The sequence below is a fragment of the Protopterus annectens genome, chromosome 9.part0, assembly GCF_019279795.1.
Source record: "Protopterus annectens isolate FY-2018-M chromosome 9.part0, PAN1.0, whole genome shotgun sequence".
NCBI lineage: Eukaryota > Metazoa > Chordata > Ceratodontiformes > Protopteridae > Protopterus > Protopterus annectens.
This window is the reverse complement of record NC_056743.1, coordinates 1027514250-1027535390: the sequence shown is the minus strand read 5'-3', so window position 1 is coordinate 1027535390 and position 21141 is coordinate 1027514250. Positions and strand designations below refer to the sequence as shown.

Sequence of the window (21141 nt, the reverse complement as noted above, 5' to 3'; positions counted from 1 at the left end):
TTTCATTGCAGAAATAAGTAATGTCTCACTGATGTATTCCATTGTTATGGTGGGAGTATAGACACCTATGCATCTCTTCCCAGTCTCTCAGTGGAGATTGAGGAGTGACACTGTGATGTGGCAAATTATTGACAGTAGAGGGACAACAAATACAGACATAACAAAAAAAATTGCTGATGTGTTCAGAACAAAAGTTAATATAAATCAGTGTTTGACAAAAAAAAACTCAGATAACCCGAAAAACGATAATGATGGTTATTTTACAAAACAGAGGCTTTCTTTGTGCTTGAAAAGCTTTTCCTTTCTCGGTATTTTCCCATATTTCCTATAATTCTCCCATATTTCCTATAATTCTGATAGTGTACATTCCTTATGTCCCATAAAGAAATGCACTTACTAAGAATAACATGTAGCAGGTTTCCCTTGAATGTTCTGGAACCTGGTCCTGCTTCCACCCTGTTCACTCACACAATGGAAACATCACATGCTCCAACTACCACTGGCCATGTCAAAATGACACACGTTCAGTTACGTTAGACCTGTTCTGCTGCTGTGATGAAAAACATGCCCAGTAGTGACAGTATAAAATGAACGAACTGTGGAATGAGGACTATAATATCTAATTGTACGTGCAGTTTGTGTAGTGTGTATTTTATACAACCGTTTCCCAGCAGTAGGGAAAACCTTGCTATATAAATCATCAAAATGGAAATGGAAAGCAGGTTTCTGCAACAAAATCAGTGCTCCGTGCATGTTTAGCACATTGACGGTTTTATTAAGAAAATGAAAACATGGTTGCAAGGTTTTAATTAGCTTCTCTGAATTAACAATTTGTTATTTCCTTTCAAGTTTTATGTAGCATAAGAGCAGCTAACCTACTGGTAGATGAAGATCGAATGCTTGAGCTTCAATTGCCTGAGGTTCAACTTATTGTCGATTGGAGTTCCTCCAAAGGAAATCATTGTCAGCGAGTTGTGCTGGAAGTGATTCCTTTTGAGGGGACTTTCCCCTCTCTTCTTTATGGTACAACTGTGGAGTTGGCACATATAAGTTTGGGGGTGTTGGGGCTTGCTACCCCCCAATCGAGGGATGTGGGGGCTTTCTTCAGTTGTTTTTTTTTTTGGCAAATGCAGTTTGGGGATTCCAATCCTTGGTACATTCACTTTTGTCCTCTCATAGTGGAAGCAGAAGTCATTTACATAACATTATTAACTTAGAAGTTTTTCAAATTCAACTTAGCCACTCCACTGTAAGGGCTCTTTAATGAATGTTTGGTGAGGTGAATGGGAGCTTGCCCCAGAAATAAGTAGAGCTACAGTAGTAATGTTACCTAAGCCTGGTAAGGACAGCCAAGAACCTAATTACTACTGACTCATTTATCTGTTACAATCGGATAGTAAAATATATGGTAAAATTTTAGCTAACAGAATAGAGAAAATGATTCCAGACTCAGTAACCCCTAGCCATGTGGGGTTCATTAGAAGTAATCAAGGAGGACCAGATCTGGTCAGATTCTAGTTCAATGTCCAGACATTCTGTGGGATGCAGTCTGCAGGTATTGCTGCAGTTTTGCTTGATATTGACAAGGCTTTTGATTTTTTGATTCTGCTCATTGAGATTTCATTTGGGCTTGTATGGAAAAAGGCTAGATTCTCAGAAACCTTCATACAAAAGTATCAGTTGCTATATAATAGCCTAACTGTTCAAGTTTACTCTTAAGTCTTGTCCTCACTAACTGCACTCAAATGCAGCCCTAGACAGTCATGCCTGCTATCACCTCTTCTGTTTGTTTTTGTAGCCTTTTTTATAGATCATTTGTTACTTCACAATCATTCAGTCATTGGGATCAAGATCCCCAAATTAGATGTTTGTGTACTGTGGATTAATGATCCAGTGAAGAATGCACAACAGGTATTAGATGCCTTTTGAGACAGCATATTTTATGGGTTTACATATGAATCATCAGAAAATGGTCATCTCTCCCCTTAATGAATACATTTATAATCAGTCTAGCCGGTTCGATCTCCCCCTAATAATGGTAAAGATACTTGAACATGGGAATAGTTATGAATGTCGTAATGGAGATGTTAATTGACTGTAACACCAAACTCTTATTACAATAAATGCAGACCAGGCTACTGCATTTAAAAAAGACAAAATATCCCTTTTCTACATAGAATTCAGGAAATCGAGATGTTTATACCCCCGAAAGTGATATTTCTGTTGAGGTATTTACCACATGTTTAATTCATCAGCTTCACAGCAAGGTGTCAAAAATGATAGGAGATGATCTGTGAAAGGGAAAGCACCCCAGGGTCAGCAGGAAGAAACTATATCTGTTAAAGGGTTAGGGAGGCTTTGTGCTGTCTTATGTTTTGGTTTATGGTAAGGCCTACCATAGTGTGTCTTTTTTTTTCATAGACCTAGCGAAACAGATCCGCCTATATGAGTATTGGCTGAAATAATATTGCACTCCAGGATTCCTCCCCCTGGCAAAATATCATCATTAAAAATGTTTGGGATCCTGGTGGAATGGACAAATGATGCAACTCCACCTAAGGACATGGGAGAAAGTGTCAGCATGCTATTCATGTCTTCAGAACAACAGGTTTATTAGGGTTGACAGTACATCCACTTGGTGTTCATACTGATTAGAGCTGGCATTTTTATGTCAAGTAGCTAACAGATGTAGCTATTTCAAAGTTATTATCCCTTGTGGACCATAAAAGTAGATTCCCTCAAGCCTAAGGTTGAGGTCTAATTCTCATTTGGTATAAAATTATGGGCTGAGTCATGATCCATTGTATTGTATATACTTTGGACATGATCATCACTTTCATTTTAGCATCTGAGGTCATACATTATAGGTTACTCACATTTAATGGATTTTTTTCTTTCATTTAACTATCAGTCATCTTATTTTAATTATGTTGCCTCTGCTCTTGGATGCTGAATTTAAAATGATACTATTGTTATTTGTTAAATAATGAAAAGTGCTAATCTCTTTCTAATTCTATACAGTTTTGTTTGGCTCTGACTACATTAAATAAAGCAGTATAAAAAAGAAGTGTGAAAAAAGGTTGCTGAAATGTTCAGAACAAACGTTAGTATGAACCAGCGCTTCACAACAAAACAGAAAGAACAAATGAGAAGAAAAGTGAGTTAACAGAACAGCAGATGATAAAGAAAGATGGACATTTTACAAAATGGAATTTTCTCTTTGGTGCTTCACATTTTTCTTTTTCAGTTGTTGTGTCTTTCAGCTTTTTCCGGTTAGGGGTCTCCACAGTGGAACTCCGGTCCGCTAATGATTGGCAGTAGCTTTTTACGTGCCGAGTTGCCAGCCCTGACGCACAGCCTTCAATGAAGGCACGCCCATTCACGCATGTCTCCACACAGAAGACACTTTAGCTGAGAATCGAACAGGACATAATTCCTATAGTGTGCATTGTTCTACTCTCCATACAGAAATGCACCATAGCTCTCAACCTTCCATGTCCAAAATGAGGTACACTAGCCCTCATAATGTGGAACAAATGGGCAAAATGTGGAACACATACTAATGGCTTACTAACAACTTCAACTAGGAAGGTCATAGGATGGTTAAACTATGCTGGTTTTACTTATAAAAAAGATATTTTAATGAATTAATATGATTCATTTCTATTTACAATGGATTTCACTTAAACAAATTCCTAACACTAAATGTGTAACAGTCTTTCAATGTGGAACTTTGACGGAACTTCGAGGAACATGAACTTTTTAAGACCTCAAATGAGGTACACTTGAGAGGTATGAAATGCACTTATAAAGAATATCATGTATCAGGTTTCCCATTCCTGTACTAGAAACTGCTCTAGCTTTCATTTCTTCACTCACAATATGGTCACATGACATGCTGTAACTGTCACCGGACATGTTAAATAATAAATATTCAGTGAAGTTAGAACTGCAGTGCTGATGTGCTGAAGAGGAAGCCCAACAGTGACAAGGTAAAATGCCCTATGGAATGAGGACTATAGTATCCAGTTTTATTATGAAGTTTCTATAGACTACTTTTTACAAAACCGTTTCCCCTGAAGTATAGAAAACCTTTTAATATAAATCATCACATCCTATTTTTTTTTACTTTAATGAAACTATTACAGAAAATGAAGAGGGTAACCATTTTCTATAATAAAATCAGCATTCCGTGCATGTTTATCAAAGTCAGTATTTTATTAAGAAAGGAAATATCTGGTTACAAGTTTTTAATAAACTCCTCTGACTTAACAACTCGGAGAAGCTTATTAAAATATAAGTTAACTTTTTTCCTCTTTTCAAGTTTTATAAAAAAAAAAAAAAACATAAGAGAAGTTATTTACATTTTGGTATGAACTAGGGCATTCATTTACCTGTGTTACTACTGAGAATGTGTAATATAGGTTACTGAAGTTACACAAGGTTATTCACTAACTCTTGAGCACTAGAAAAAGAAGAACAACTTTTATTATTAAGATGCAAATGGGGCACTCAGCACGAGCTTCTTAGATGTAGATCATTTGTCAGGCATAATTATTCATATCACACTCCAGTGAACTTAAATCAGCAAAAACTACTGAAATAATTTTTTAGTTGAAAGTATCTCCTCAGTGCATAACCAATACAAATCTGAGTGTATACTTTTTCCAGGATGCCACACTCCCTCGGACAGTGTTATGCAGCTGTGAGAAGGAAAAGGAGAACACATAGCCCCAAACATATAAGAAAGAAAGCTTAACTACTTAGTTCTTGAGACATATTTCTTTTGAAACATGACACAAGAAATTTGTTAATTGAAGCATGATTACTATAATTTAACATTGATGGTTAAAATATAGTAATTATTTTCAGTGAGATAGTCTGATTATTTGTTTATAGTAAGGTAGACGTTCAAAGTTAATTTCATAATCATTTTGCCAACCCCCATATCTTAAAGCATATGGTATTGTTGATGGATTCATATTGGCTAGCTGCCTTTGTAGACCATTTTAAGCCTAGCCAATTTCCCTCTCAGAGTTGAGACTCAAACTCTGTACCTTATGTTTGAGAGGTAAACACCTTAACTATTATACCAACCCCCAATTCAAATTAAAAGAACAGTTTTATTTTATTGTATTTTTATATTGGATAAGCTTGAAACTTTTTCATTGGAAATTATATATCCCTTGATGCTAGAAATTATGACATCCACACAGGAATATTTTAGTAATTTTATGTGGTATACTGCAGTGGGGATACATACCTCTCAACATGCACAGACTGAAAGAAGGAACATCCAGCTAAAAATCTGGACATCCAATTAGTATACAATTTGAAAACCAAATAGCCTATAACTATTCACCATACCTCTCAGTTGTCCAGGTCTTCCCAGAATGTCCAAATTTTTGCCTCGTATTTTTGGTCTGTTCCTCAAAATTTGTAGTTTTCTAGCAAATTATTGAGGTTTGAAGTCACTAAATAATATTAAATAATGATAAAATATTTGAGTTTTAGACATCATATCCTTCAGAAAATGCATAATAATTCAAAATGTGTTATTCTAAAAAGTTTCTAAGTTTATAGGAGCAATTTTATAATCTGCACCTATTTTTGGGCCTTTGCCTCCTGTTATTTCTGGCTTTGTCATTAGATATGTTATGAGTTGCATGCAGGACAGGAGGTGCATAGCAGCCAGGAACTTGTCATTAGATATGTTGTGAGTTACATGTGGGACAGGAGGTGCATAGCAGCCAGGAACTTGTCATTAGATATGTTGTGAGTTGCATGTAGGACAAGAGGTACATATCAGTCAGGAGCTTGCCATTAGATATGTTGTGAGTTACATGTAGGACAGGAGGTGCATAGCAGCCAGGAAATTGTCATTAGATATGTTGTGAGTTACATGTGGGGCAGGCGGTGCATAGCAGCCAGGAACTTGTCATTAGATATGTTGTGAGTTGCATGTAGGACAGGAGGTGCATAGCAGCCAGGAACTTGTCATTAGATATGTTATGAGTTGCATGTAGGACAGGAGGTGCATAGCAGCCAGGAACCTGTCATTAGATATATTGTGAGTTACATGTGGGACAGGCGGTGCATAGCAGCCAGGAACTTGTCATTAGATATGTTATGAGTTGCATGTGGAACAGGAGGTGCATAGCAGCTAGGAACCTGTCATTAGATATGTTGTGAGTTGCATGTGGGACAGGAGGTGCATAGCAGCCAGGAACTTGTTATTAGATATGTTATGAGTTGCATGTGGGACAGGAGGCTGTTGGTCTGTAGGTCAGCAGGTCAGCAGTTCTACTTCAGTGGTGGATTTGCAGAGGGCTGAAACACGGCTTTCATTGATGGTTTTACTTACATGACTAGATACTTGATAGGATGTTGCATATTCTGTTAGTTTTAGATATTCACATCATGGATTATTAGTGACAGATAAATCAGGTTTTAGGATTTTTCAGGTTAATAAAGCAGTATTATTGATAACTGGCATTTTACATTCCCACAGATGGAGAGAGTAGGAGGAGTAAATATGTTAGGAAGATAGTAATACATTGTGTTACTTGAAGGTGATGATCACTGAATGATAGTGATACATTGTGTTACTCGAAGATGATGATCACTGAATGATAGTGATACATTGTGTTACTCGAAGATGATGATCACTGAATGATAGTGATACATTGTTTAAAGCTAAGATAATAACCACTGAATGATAGAGATACTTTGTATTACTCGAAGATGATGATCACAGAATAATAGCAATACATTGTGTTACACTAAAGTAAAGATCACAGAATGATAGTGATAACATTGTGTTACACTAAGATAATGATCACTGAATGATAGTGATATGATGTATTTCACTATGATAATGATCATTGAATGAAAGTGATACTTTATTTTACAGTAATATAATGGTAAAGGAATGATAGGGTGTTACACTAGGATAATGATCAGTGAATAATAGTAATACATTGTGTTACACTAAAGTAAAGATCACAGAATGATAGTGATAACATTGTGTTACACTAAGATAATGATCACTGAATGATAGTGATATGATGTATTTCACTATGATAATGATCATTGAATGAAAGTGATACTTTATTTTACAGTAATATAATGGTGAAGGAATGATAGGTGTTACACTAGGATAATGATCAGTGAATAATAGTAATAGATTGTGTTGCACTAAGATAATGATCACTGAATGACAGAGATGCACCGTGTAACACCAAGGCAATGATCTCTAAATGATAGTGGTACATTGTGTTAGACTAGGGGAATGGTCATTGATGTGTTTGTGATTCTAACAGAGGGGCATTAAGTAGTGGGTTATGTCTGATGTTTTCCTAAAATTAATGCATTATTTTGGGACTACGTTGTATGAAGATACTGCTTTTTCTACTATTTAGCAAAGTTTGGACTAATTCTGCATCTCTTTATAGGCAATATTATTAGAATGCAGTTTGTCACAGTGGAATCTTTGAGTCATGGTTAGCTGATATGATGTCTATAGTGATTAGAGGAAAGCCATGCTTTAGTTCTTTTCTCATGGATAAAGTCTTGACTGTTGAATGTGTTCCAAAATACTTGTTAAAGTAATTGATTGCAAACCCAATATTTGGGTAATTCAGATGTTAAAATAATTGAAGGATGTTGCAATTTTAACTGGTTTGAAAATGATTTATCTTTTTTTCTAGAAAAGGGGAAATTATACTACTATCTGATTTTTTAATGCGAGTGTAAGCTGATGGTCACTTATGTATTCAAATGTGAAGTCTCACTGCTTTCAAACTCAAGTTCAGTTTTACTAATCTGCTTACGGATTAAGCAGGGATATAGTGAATAAAGCACATAGGAGCATACATAGAACACACACACAGAAAATACACATAGATACATGAACATAATAATGAAACTTGGAAACTATACCAGTTAGTAAGACAAAAGCATCAACAACCTATATTTATAAAGTAAGTACAAGTAAACTTAAACTTGAGGAGGAATAAATGAAGTCCAGATAAAACAAATGAGTGTTACTGGACCCTTTTAAATACGATGAGCACAGGGGCATTCCAAAGCCACCCAGTACAGAGTTTCAAAGTTGTAGACCTTGACATATAAATGATCAAATACTAAAGCATTCTGCTTGTAACCCCAGAACTTCGAGCAGCCCACAGAACGGAGAGAACAAAAGGGTGGGCTCTTTATTAAAGTCTTAACATCTCCTTCAAATTTGGGAATCCATCTCATTTGACGCTACTTAGACCGAGACAGAACATCACACAATTTATGACTATAACTACAGTCAGTGGAGGCTCTGCAAAGTTAGTGTAAATGATACTGATGAGAACTGTCAGTAAAAAAACAGACAGCAGAGTTTTCAACTAGCTGGAGGTGGTTTGTTTCACAGTCTGGAAGCCAAAGGTACAGTAACTTTCGCAGTCCAGTAGTGAAGAAAGCAAGGCTTTGCACTACCAGTTTCAGGCCTTCAGACAGTAAAAAGGTTTTGAATACTCCACTGTAAATGTAACAGGCAAACCTAACGAAAGATGTCACCTAGTCTTGCAGTGTCGTCTTATCATCACAAATTACCTCCTAGCAAGACTAGTCCCAATATAAAAAAAAATAAAAATACAGTTGTTTAGTGGCTGATGATATCTGAGTAAATTTGACCGGTATGAATAGTCATGGCTGCCATCTTGGATTTGCTGAGCTTAAGCCATATAGAAGCCATTCAATTATAGATACAATCTAAGTCCTTGTATAAGGAGTCCAGTTTTGACACAGAGTCCTGAGAGATGGAGAGTTAAAGTTGTGTATCTTCAGCATAGTAGCAATACTGCAAATATCTCATTACATGAGATCATCCAAGGATAGGAAGCACATGGCAAAAAGAGCCGGGACAAACACACACAAAGTAAAGGAGTATGCCTGCATTGCTAAAGTGATGAAATTCTTCTAGCACACCCAGGTATCAGGTTAAACGTATCAACCTGTTTTATCCTAGTATGCCTGCAATTCAGCTCACACTATATACCCTTTACTCTTGTCCTTCCCTGCTTTTTTTGCACAGGTTAACAAACATTAAGTGCTTTACAATGATTTCAGAATTGTTAAAACTGTCTCAGCATTTGATCGCAAAATTTATAAAAAAAAAAAAAAATAAAGCCAAACAAAAATAGCAGTAGCAACTAAAACGAATACCATGACTGAAATGCAAACTACCTCCAGGACAATATTTTATTGTGTACTCCTGATAACAAATGGATAACTATAAATAAAACATGCTGAGCACGGAATGTTTCTCTAACTTTACCCAATAATTCAGCAGTGAAAAAAATAAATAACTTTGATGGATACTCTTCTAGAAAGGGCATGGTTTCATTAGCTGAATAAAATGCAGATTTTCCACACAATGTGGATAATATTTCATGTGCTGAGCAAAGCACTTGCTAACTCATCAGAATGCAGTCAGTATACCTGAATTACCCTGATCTTAACCCTTGTGATGACTGTGGTGCTTTAGACTAAGAAAGATGATCATTTGTTTTATTGCCAGATAGGTTTGTGACATACCTGTCAACTGTCCAGATTTTTGTAGAAAGTCCATATTTTGCATCATATTTTTAGTCTGTTGTTCATAAAATGTATGGTTTCTTGGCAAATTACTAAGGACTGAAGGCACTAAATGATGACATACTTTTGAGTTTCTGACTTCATAGCCTTCATAAAATGCATAATATAAATGAGCAATATTTAAAATATGTCCCTATTTTGGGAGCTTTGTCCCCCATTATTGTAGGTTTTACCCAGATTTCCACTGTTTAGAGTTAGGACTGATGGAAAGTTTTCTAAACGTGCTTATGTATGGTGAAAGTTTGGAAGTTTATTGGTCAATGCCGTTCAAATATAATCCAACTTTTCTTAAGAGAAGAAAGGTAAATTAATACTCATACAGTTTCTTGCAGTGATTATTTTCATCATCATGAAGTTGAGTCAAAAGTCACAGGAGACTGTTAACTGGGCGGGGGAGCTGGACCATCTGGAGAAGAAAGATGGAGTGTGTACTCTTGCCAAAACAGGAGACAAAAACTCTTGTGCAAAGGCTGTCATATTAGGGTTACATTATGGTGTACATGGTGAATCAGCAAAGGTAACACAACAACTTGTCCCTTGTATAAGACTGAACTTTATATGATTCAGACTAGCTAAACTTTAATTGGAACTGTGCCAAAGTTATTCACAGTGTAATCAAATGAAGACTGTACCATCTCACCTGTGGAATATGAATTTCACATGAAGGTCCTCGGCCATTGGCGAGCTTTGTTTTATCAGTTCTCATGTTACTCTGATTACAAGAAAAAACATGATAAAAAGAGTCAACCTGGGGCAGAATGCTAGAAAGATGTCTAGCTGGGATCCCATCAGTGAAGGCAACAGTTCTAAATCTTTTTTTGGGGTTGAAGATGCACGCACTCGAGGCCCTTCTCAGTATGGAGAACATTGATGTCTGTGCTGTGACTGAAACCTGGTTCAAGGCTCCTGAGAGCACCCCAGCACTATCAGGTTTTATCTCATATCATGCGTTCCGGCCCCAAAATCCGGACAACACCAAGAAAGGAGGGGGGGGTGTCCATATTCATCAAGGACACCCACACCTCAAGGTTGGTGGCAACGCACGATGCATCGGAGACCATCCAGGTGCAATTCACCATAGGCAAGACTGCTCTGCAATTTGTAGCATGTTACAGGCCACCCTCTCAAACTCAGGAACCTCACATAGTTTTCCTGAAAACACTGGAGGGGATAAATGTATCTCCAAACACCATCATACTAGGTGACTTCAACTACCCTAATATAGACTGGGATCATTACTCTAGCCCAAAGGTTCCTGGAGTTCATAAATTCAAATGCCATGGAACAACTAGTCACCATCCCCACAAGAGGTGAAAACATACTTGATCTCATCATCACGAACATGGGATCACAATGTTCAACACCGGAAGTATACCCCTCACTGGTGAGATCAGATCATAAACTAATCTCACTGGAGGTCCTCATCCCGCCCCCACCTGAGATAAAAAAGACCACAGTGAAGAACTTCTCAAAAGCCGACTTCACACTTCTAAAGACTAGTGTGGCCTCCTTTAAGGCCCCCGAGCCGGTGGAAAACATTACTCAAGCCGCTGAATCACTTACAAATGCCTTCTGCCAGCACCTACAGGACTGCATGGATGGATCAGGCAATCCCAAACAAAACAAAGACTCTTTGTACCAAAGGCAAGCGTCCAGTCTGGTGGACCCCAGCCATAAACAAGCTCTACAACAAAAGGAGGAAGCTACTACAAGATAGAGCAAAATCCTTAAAAGGTAAGACACCTTTGATCATTATAAGTAAAAAACTAAGAGCCCTCATAAAATCATCCAAGGCAAATTTTGAGAGAAAAATCGCTAAGGACTCAAAAGACAATCATAAGGCCTTCTTTAGCTATGTTAGAAACCTGGGAGGAAACTCCCAGATATGCTCAGAATTAGCTCAAAATGATGTGAAAATTACTGAACCTACAGACATTGCCAACATACTGGCTGACAGGTTCAGTGCAAACTCCCCCCCCCCCAAAAGGAGAGATATCTATACCAGAGGATTGTAGCCCCCCAAACATCTCTAACGCCCAGGTGAGAACTGCTCTCTTCAAGGCGAAAAACACAGCATCCATGGGACCGGATGGTGTCCCTGGCTGTGTGCCCCGCGACCTCAATGAGGAATTAAACCCGCAGTTAGGACAACTGTTTAATCTTAGCCTCACCTCAGGATACGTACCCAAGGAGTGGCGCACGGCAACTGTGGTCCCACTTCACAAAGGCGGTGCCTCCACCGACCCTGGAAATTACCGTCCCATCAGCTTGACAAGCCTGATCTGCAAAGCTATGGAGAGGATCATAATGGAACTCATAAATAAAGACATAGGGAACTTGCAGACTTTGGATCCAACCCAGTTTGGCTTTGTCAAAGGCAGATCATGCCTTTTAAACTTGGTTGACTTTTTTGAAACAGTCACCAAGGCCATTGATGAGGGAAAGGCAGTCCATACAGCCTACCTCAACCTGGCAAAGGCTTTCGACGCAATACCCCACTCAGGTATCATTGAAAAACTCATCAGCTTAAATGTAAACCCATACATCACAAGATGGGTTGCAAACTGGCTAAGTGACAGAACCCACAGGGTCAGAGTTGCTGGCGCCATGTCAGACTCAAAGCCTGTCACAAGTGGTGTCCCACAGGGCTCAGTCCTGGGCCCACTCTTGTTCGGAATCTACTTTTCAGAAGTACAAGCAAACACAGGAGGGTTATGGCTGACAAAGTTTGCAGATGACTGCAAACTGGACGCCATAGTCGAGAACACATCTGACACAGATATCCTTCAGAAGGGTCTCACAGAAACGGATAACTGGTGCCAGAGCCATGGCCTGAAGTTAAACGCCAAGAAATGCATAGTCATACCCTTCGGGAAAAACAAGGTTACCCCTAGCTACCATATAGGTGACAATCCACTGAGCACAGAAGAGGTTATCAGGGATCTGGGGACCCAGGTTGACAGTAACCTTTCGTTTGACACTCACGTTGCTAAAGTAGTTAGGAAGACCTTCTACATTGCCCACCTGATCATGAAGGGATTCACATCTAAATCAAGGGAGGTCATCGTCCCCCTGTACTCATCACTCATCAGACCAATGATTGAGTACAATGCCCCATTCGGAATGTATCTGACTCGACACCTGCAGCAGCTGGAAAGGCCCCAAAAGTTCCTCATCAAAAGGATAAAGGGTCTCAAAAATATGTCTTATGCTGCCCGACTGAAAGAACTCCAGCTCTATTCAGTCGCTTACCGCTTACTCAGAGGTGACCTGTGCCTGACATACAAGGCCATGTCAAACCCAGATTTGATGAACATGCTTCACCTCAAAAAATCTAGATCCCTCAGAACTACAAGGGCGGGAGACTTAAACCTTGACACGTTTATTAATAGGACGTGCTGGAGGGACAGATTCATCACCCAGAGACTCCCTATGCTGTGGAACAAAATCCCGGTACATGTGAGGCAGAGCACCTCGCTGGCCTTGTTCAAAAGAAATCTTGACCAATGGATGGGAGATCGCAGATATACCCCAGGGATTACCTCAGTGTCACTGCTTGACAGAGGCACAGCAAAATAATGGGCATAGTTTGCTTCAAACTAAAGGGGTGGCGAAAGCCACAAAACTCTGGGCTAGGCTTATAAATGCCCTTGGGCAGATAGCCTAGTATGAACCTATGAACCTATGACTCTCTAGGTCCCCCAGCACATTTGGTGGAAGGAATGAATGTGTCAAAGTAGCAAACACAGCAGTGGCCTAAAATAACAGTGTGAACGTGAGATAGCACTCAGATAAGTACCATACCTCTCAAATGTCCAGATTTGCACCTCAGATTTTTGTTCTCTTCCTCATAAAATTTGTGGTTTTCTGGCAAATCACTGAGGACTGAAGTAATTAAATAATGATGATACAATTGAATTTCAAACATCATATCCTTCAGAAAATGTATGCTAACACAAATCGTGTTATTCTAGCAGTGCTGTAAGCTTATAAGAGCAGTGTTTAAAATATTTCCTTTTTTGTCTTTGTCCTCCCGTTATTTTAGGCTATGTGCAGATTTCTTGCACTAAGAGTTTCAAAGGTATAATGAGTACAAAGGGAAATATGCCTTTTAAGAGCTATTGTAGACGGTCTTCGTTATCCTGCCATTCAGTGCTTGTGAAGGATGTCAAATTATACTGAAGTGTCCCACAAAGTAATCATACCTTCCTTAAAATGCCATGGAACCTCATTTGTAAAGCATACAGTAGAGAGTCAATTATCTGAACATCGATTATCCTTAATGTCAATTATCCTTAACATCAATTATCTGAACACAACTTTACAAAGTTTTCTGGTAGGAAAAATCATAAAGTCTGAATATGTAAACGTTATACGTATTCACTTGTGCGTGTTTTCTGAGCTTGGGGAACACTCGTGTGTGAAAAATATTCTTTACTGTCCACTGGAATCTCTGAATGGTTGAAAAGTGTATTCCATGTGTGTAGAAAAAACAAGATTTTAAAAGTTTTTTTTTATCTGGTTCAGTGTATGTTTGATTATCTAAACAGTTTGATTAGCCGAACTACCCTATGGCCCATTTACTTCAGATAATAAAGACTACTTTATTTGTGTTTATTTTTGTACATATACATACAAATTTGCAAAGCATATTTGTATTTATTTTTGTACATATATACAGCACTTGTTGGTATTCTAATAATCCTACCTTAGATGAAAATTTGCAAAGGGATGTGTTGAAACTCTTGCACTGTGTCACTGCTGCTTGGCTGATGTACAGATTTACTGCCATCTGGGAGATTTCAAGTCAGTCAGTGTTGCATTAAATCAATCAATGCTGTCAAGTTATGTCTTCATTAAGAATTCTAGTTGATGGATGTGCTTTTTAAACAATGAAATTGAAGTACCTTCTCATTATTTCTTAAGAAGTTAGTGACACAAGTATGCACTGTAGCAATATGCATGATATACGGAGATACCGTTCTGCAGACTGAAGAGATAAAATGACAAAGTGAAGATAAAGCAGTCAAATCTGTTGTTTAAGAGGGTGGCTAGAAGCTGTAATGAACGATATTTAGTTATAAAGGAGAAATACATTTTAAAATACCTAAGAGGTCTAACACTCAGAAAACAACTGACGTGAACATTTATTCTATTGTAGTGTGGTAATTCAAGCAGCAAAATATGTGATACTGTTAGGAATCATTACAATTCTTCTAGTCAGCAGAAAACATGTAGGGGTACCTTCTAGTTTAACAGAAGACATATAGGGTACACACTACTGTACCATCATTAGCAATATGCATTTTAAACTGCTGTCACTGTTGAAGCAGAACATGCTAGGGAAAGATGTGTGGTCATTCTAGTGGAGCAACATGAGGGACTGTTTCAAAAAACATCTTGTCGTACTTCTGTTCCGTAATGTGCTTAATGGTTCCCTGTCCATAACAGTAGAAAACTGCAGGCATTGTTTGCAGTCAGTGGGGTATGTGCTGGAGAGTACTCGCAGTGTGTGTGTGAGAACACTCTGCTGGCTGAAGCCCTCTGTTTATAGCAGTAAGGGACATGCCAGATACTAGTGCATGGTAGCCGCAGTGGCAGAACATGCTAGATGGGGCCTTGTGGTCAATTGGTAGTAGAGCATTTTAAAATGTGACTACAGTCCATGTCTGATGGCACTCTTTGATCTGCTTCACAGTAGCACATACCGTGACATACTTTTTATCTGTTTTGTAGCAACCCATGCAGGGTGGTACATCTCACAGCAGACAGTGTTGCATGTGGTGCACCATAGGGCATACCAAATAGCTTTTATCAGAAGATGCTGAATAGTGCTGATTATTACTTATAGAGTTGCTTAGTAATAATTTACCTAAAGTGCTGCATGGTGCTCCTTAGTACTTCTGGGTGGAGAAAGTACTGTATGGTACTCCTTAGTACTTCTGGGTGGAGAAAGTGCTGCATGGTACTCCTTAGTACTTCTGGGTGGAGAAAGTGCTGCATGGTACTCCTTAGTACTTCTGGGTAGAGAAAGTGCTGTATGGTACTCCTTAGTACCTACAGAGATCTTTGGTCCTTCTGATGGCAGAAGATGCTACATGCTGCTCCTTTATACTGCTACAGCTCCTTAGTACTTCTGGTAGTACAAGATGCTGTATGGTGCTTCTTAGTACTCATAGTGCTCCTTAGTACTTCTGGCAGGATAAGCCGCTGTGTGGTGCTCCATTAGTACTCATCGACTGCCTTAGTATTTCTGGTAGTAGAAGATGCTGTGTGCTGCTTAGTACTCATAGAGCTCCTTAGTGCTTCTGATAGGATTAGATACTGTGTTTTACTCCTTAGTACTTATAGAGCTCCTTATTAATTCTGGTAGCAGAAGATGCTGAATGGTACTCCTTAATACTTACAGAGCTCCTTAGTCCCTCTGGTAGCAGGATCTAGACCATGAGACCCTTCAGGTCATCTAGCTGCATGAGCATGCTCTTCAGTACTTATTTGTCTCTGGTAGTACAGCGTGCTGCTTGATTCTTCATAATTGAAAGTTCAAGGATTCTAATTGTAATCCTTGGAAAAGTGCGAATTTAAATACTAATGGGGAAATACATACATGCATATTATAAAACCGCTGGAGCTTGGGAGTATCCTCCCTACTTCAAGGTATATTGATTGTAAAGTTAGTACATGTAAGAAGCAGGGGTTCCCAACTAAAAGTGTACCAACAAGGTTTGATAGTCACTATATTTGACAGAGAATGGAGGAGCTGATAGTACTGGGTCTCAGCGTAGCTCTCAGCTGTCCTTGATTTTGTGGAACATCCCTGTTAATGCCTCATATTTTTTGCCCTGTTTCTCAAAGTGTTTGATCTGGTAAATCATTAACAATTGCAGTCAGTTACTAAGATGACACATTAGCTTTTCATGCTTCCAATTCTTTAGAAAATGCATGTTGATGTAAAACTTGTTCTGTTAACTTTCTAAGTGAATTACAGTAACATTTAAAACATTTCCTTGATTTTGGGTCTTTATCGCCTTACTTTATTACTTTGTCCCAGATTCTCCAGAAAGAATTTGAGAACTTTGAGTCTGATGTCTGACACTTCTTACAAGGAGCGAACAAACTATACTATATGTCCAGTCAATATTACTCAATGTCCTGGATGACCAGTTAATGCCATGATCTACTCTTCGGTCAAGTTAGTCTGTAAAGGTAGTGAGGAGTGAGCAGGTTGAGTTGGAAGAAAAGGTTGAAGGAGATAGGAAGAGCTCCAACTACAGATAGAAGGAGTTGGGTTCTGTTATGCACAGGGTGTAGATTAAGTGGTGGGTATGGTGAGACAAAGATGAGACTCTGCAGCAAGATGAAAGGATTGTGCTGAATCAAAAATGTCCTAAGAGGAGAAGGTTGGAGAACACCAAGTATTCTGACAGTGTGTGATATTGTATATAGTTTGGGGTAGTAGTGTTGGAGAGGTGAATGTAGAATTAAGGACTTTGAGATGTTAAAAAATGAGTTTTCATTCTGGTAAGGAAACTGGACACAATAATGGACTGAGGTGAGAATCCATAAATGTAAAGATGGGAGCAGACAGGTGTACCTCGAACGAAGAACGAATGAATGAAAGGAAACAATAGCTGGATAATACATGGCAAGACCTTGGGAGGGAAAAACTGGGCAGACTGAATTGACTTGAAGAAAAAATAGGAAATGAGGATGAGAGATAAGTAGAAGAAAGCTTTTGGTGGGTAGATGCAAGGGAAGCATATGAGAAAGTGAAAAGGGAAGGACTAAAGGAGGCAGACAATTGTTAGAGATATGAACAAAACCATGCTCATAACATAGTATGGTGTGTGTGTGTGTGTGTGTGTGTGTGTGTGTGTGTGTGTGTGTGTGTGTGTGTGTGTGTGTGTGTGTGTGTGTAAACCTCTAGTACAAGAAAGGAATGAAGGGTGCAAAGATGTGAGCTGAGGGCATCATAGGAACTGTGTGTATGTGAGAGTGAGGGTAAAATGGTTCTGATTGACCATGATGCACTGCTGACTCTTCAGTATTTGGCTTTTTGGGGTAAAGCAGAAGTGTGCTGGTAGACTGAGCAGATGCAGTTTTCACTGACATGAGGAACATGGGAAGCATTAGAAAACCAGTTAAGGGAAAAGGATTAATGCAATGTGAGAAACGTTCCGTAACTGTTATTGTATGACTGAGCAGGATTGCCTAAACTTTCTGTGCAATAATTCTGTTCAAAACTAATATAAGGTGGCATGGATCCAATATATAAATTGTTTAACAACAAGATTTTTAAAAAATGTACGTATCCATAAGATCGTGAAGCTGGCCAAAAGTCAACAGAATTTAAAAATATAGTCTTCTGAGATCTTGAGAGTTGGATGGTATGTAGGCTGCACTCTGTGGTAAATGATATGAAAAATAAAAGTGAATATTTTGTGAAATATTTCATATTTTTCCACTGTGGAAGGAAGTGAACTAGTGTTGTACACTGCAGACAACAACTTGTAAAAGCTTACAAAATGCTGAAGGCACAAAGACATTTCCAGACATGTATTGTACAACTGAAAATCCAGAGTATAGAGGCCTGCCATACTGTACTAAAGGCAATACGCAGATGGATGCAGAATTAACTTCTATAAAGGTGAACCTTACTGTTTTAACAGACCGTAAGGCAAGAGATCTGTGGTGCAGTTTTCAAATACAGCAAAATACAGGTTAGAGGAGTAGTAAACTACTGTCTATTGAAGGTGTGAGAAACAGTAATACAGTCCCTAATCATTTATTCAAAGGAGAAAGAATTCAGATGCTAATGTACATTAATAAAGCTTTAAGTAGTTTTATAAAAAGCAAGTAACAATGGTTTTCTTCTTAAATTGTTCCCCTGATTTAAGACTGTTATATGAACATATTCTTATATAGCCATTAACCAGCAGACGGAGCTCAGACAGCAAGAAGATATGAAAATGGGCCCTAATTATGGAGTTAATGCACTTTTTATCTTCAGGCAGTATCCTCTCAGGCTTTCTTGATAAACAGACTAACCCCTCTTGATGTATTCTTAGTTCAGTAACCCAGGGAAGGATCTCAGCACTTTTAGCAGAACAGTACACAGATTTTCATTTCAAATACATGATATTAACAGAAAAATGTTTCTTCCTATGATGTGCAAAGGCCTTTCCTACTTTAGCTTGATTTTAAGTCCAGCAGTACTCATGTGACTGCTTATTACATATGATTAAATGTATTTATATTTCATATTTCAGGTGCATAAAGCGATTTTGGACGAGAAGTATATTCTTTTCTGAATTTGCGATCCAGGTTCAAAGTCTACAATAGTCATTTCATTTTGAATATGGATCTAAATCTATTTAGCATGCTATCTTTCTATTTGAATCTGCATAATATGCTGGCTATATGTTTAGTGCTTCACCACAGGCATAAGCACAAATGTATATGCATTGCTTAGCACATGCATGGCTCTATATGCTATTCTGGGTATTTGTATGAATCTGTACAGTATGATGTGTGCGTGTGTGTGTGTAAGGCTGTCTACCATGATGTGTATTCATATAAATCTGTTTAGCATTCTGGTTATCTGCATGAATCAAAAAGCTATAACAACAGGGTACATGGAATTGTTTTAACCTTCTAGATAGGAACTGGAATCGTTACACTGTGCTGGCTGCCTTGTTCTATACGCACAAATCCACAAATCATCTTTCACAGCTGGATATAGGTACAAATGTGCATACCGTGCTAAGTATATCCCTGAATAGAAAAGTCTCATAATTTCTATATATTTAAAATTATGTACATTGAAGTTTCTCTAGATTTAATCTTTCTTGATAATATCGACTACTGCCTAAAATTTATGTAGAATGAGCTACACTCACATTTTAACCTTTCAACTAAAATTGTGCTTCTTATTTTGCATTTTATTTTATTTTTATTTTTTAATTCTTTTATTTCATTTTACATTTTGTTGACTGGGTCCTCCCTGCTGGGCAAAGGCCATTTTTTTAGTTGAAACCCAGAAAAATCAAGTTAATTTAAACCATGCAGTAAGACGTATAGTAAACTCTCAGTTAACCAGCACCCATGGGGATTGGTAGATGCCGGATAACTGTAGTTTCTAGTTGCTTGAGAGTTGCTATTAAAAATAGGCCTGACTAATACTGTACCATATACTATTTGTTTGGTTTCACTTGTTCTCAGGTTGGGTAGAGAGGGAATTTATTCCTAGCTCCCTTTTTAAAACTCTCAAACTCTAAAAACATAAGGTATGTTTCTGCGGGGGTGGGGGGGGAGTGCAATACATGAAAATTGTACTGTATTTCTTTGATAGTTTTTTTTTTTGCTGGTAGCTTGAGTTCTGGTTAACTGAGAGTTTGCTGTAGTATAAGACAGTAATACGTGTAGTATAACAATATTACAGAAGACAATAAATACAGTAAACATTAATGTGTCAGCTGTTGCAGTTCCAATATACTTACAACTGTTGAAAGGTTATTTGCTATAGGGGGTTGAATGTGTAGCTTTGTAGAAATAAAAATTAGTGCAGGTAGTAAAAGAAGAAAAATAGGACACTCTGTAAGAAACGTAAAAGTAATAACACACTTTTGGCACTTCAATATAATTGTAAGGCAGGATTTGCAGGAATGTTTTTTTTTGGTACATGTCATTAGTAAAGATGATACAAAGTTGCAGTCCCAGAACAGAGCTTTGTGACACTCGAGTAGCTGAGTGGGTTTTGTTCAACTACTGTTTGGCTTCTGTCTGTTTCGTAGCTTGTAACCCAGATTAATATTGTTGGAGAGTGGCCAGTGATCTGTGTGTTAGAACATTGTAACTGGCAACATCAGATGTTTCATGAAAGATCTAAGAACAGCCCTAAAGTAGTGAGGTCTCTGTCAGAATTTCCCAGTCAATTAAAAGAAACAGCCAATTGCCCATCTATCCAAACCAGCAAACAAATAAATAGATAGAATGGTTTATCTCCCAAGGCCCTGCTTATAAAGTATTTCCTCTCCCAAGACCCTTCTTACATTTATGAAGTGTACCAGAAGTGGTCAAAGATTTACGATGCATGGCTAGACTTAAAAAGGCTTAAGTGTTTATTAGCCTAGTATACATGTATGTATCCTTGAACCTTATCTGACCAACACCATAATGTCCCTGACATCACCTTCTAGCAAAAACAGCAAGCCAAAACCCAATTACCTTGCTAAGGGGCATTATTGGGGGGGCAGTAACTTTGGAATGCAGGAGGTTGAGGTAGACAGATGGCCTGAAATTAGGGAAGCTAGATAAGAGAAGGACCTTTTTCAGATATCCTGTGTGCAAGATACATAAAATCTTTTGGTTATACTCTTGTCAAAGGCAGTTGTTGGATGGAAGTTTTTTTCATACTAGTCAAAGTATAGTTTTCCTGCATAACTGCCTTTGTAAGAGGTACTGCCTGATTATAAGCAGCCATATCAGTCCTGA

General features: G+C 38.2%; 1 protein-coding gene across 1 annotated transcript in view; it reads left to right on the top strand.

Moving 5' to 3' along the window:
* LOC122810621 (acid-sensing ion channel 1B-like) overlaps window positions 1-18959 on the top strand; it is a 28317-nt gene extending 9358 nt beyond the window's left edge. Inside the window, exon 2 of the mRNA XM_044082196.1 lies at window positions 18918-18959. Within this exon, the coding sequence (XP_043938131.1) occupies window positions 18918-18959 (42 nt within the window). The remainder of the gene's footprint in view (window positions 1-18917) is intronic.
* The last annotated feature ends 2182 nt before the right edge of the window (window positions 18960-21141 follow it).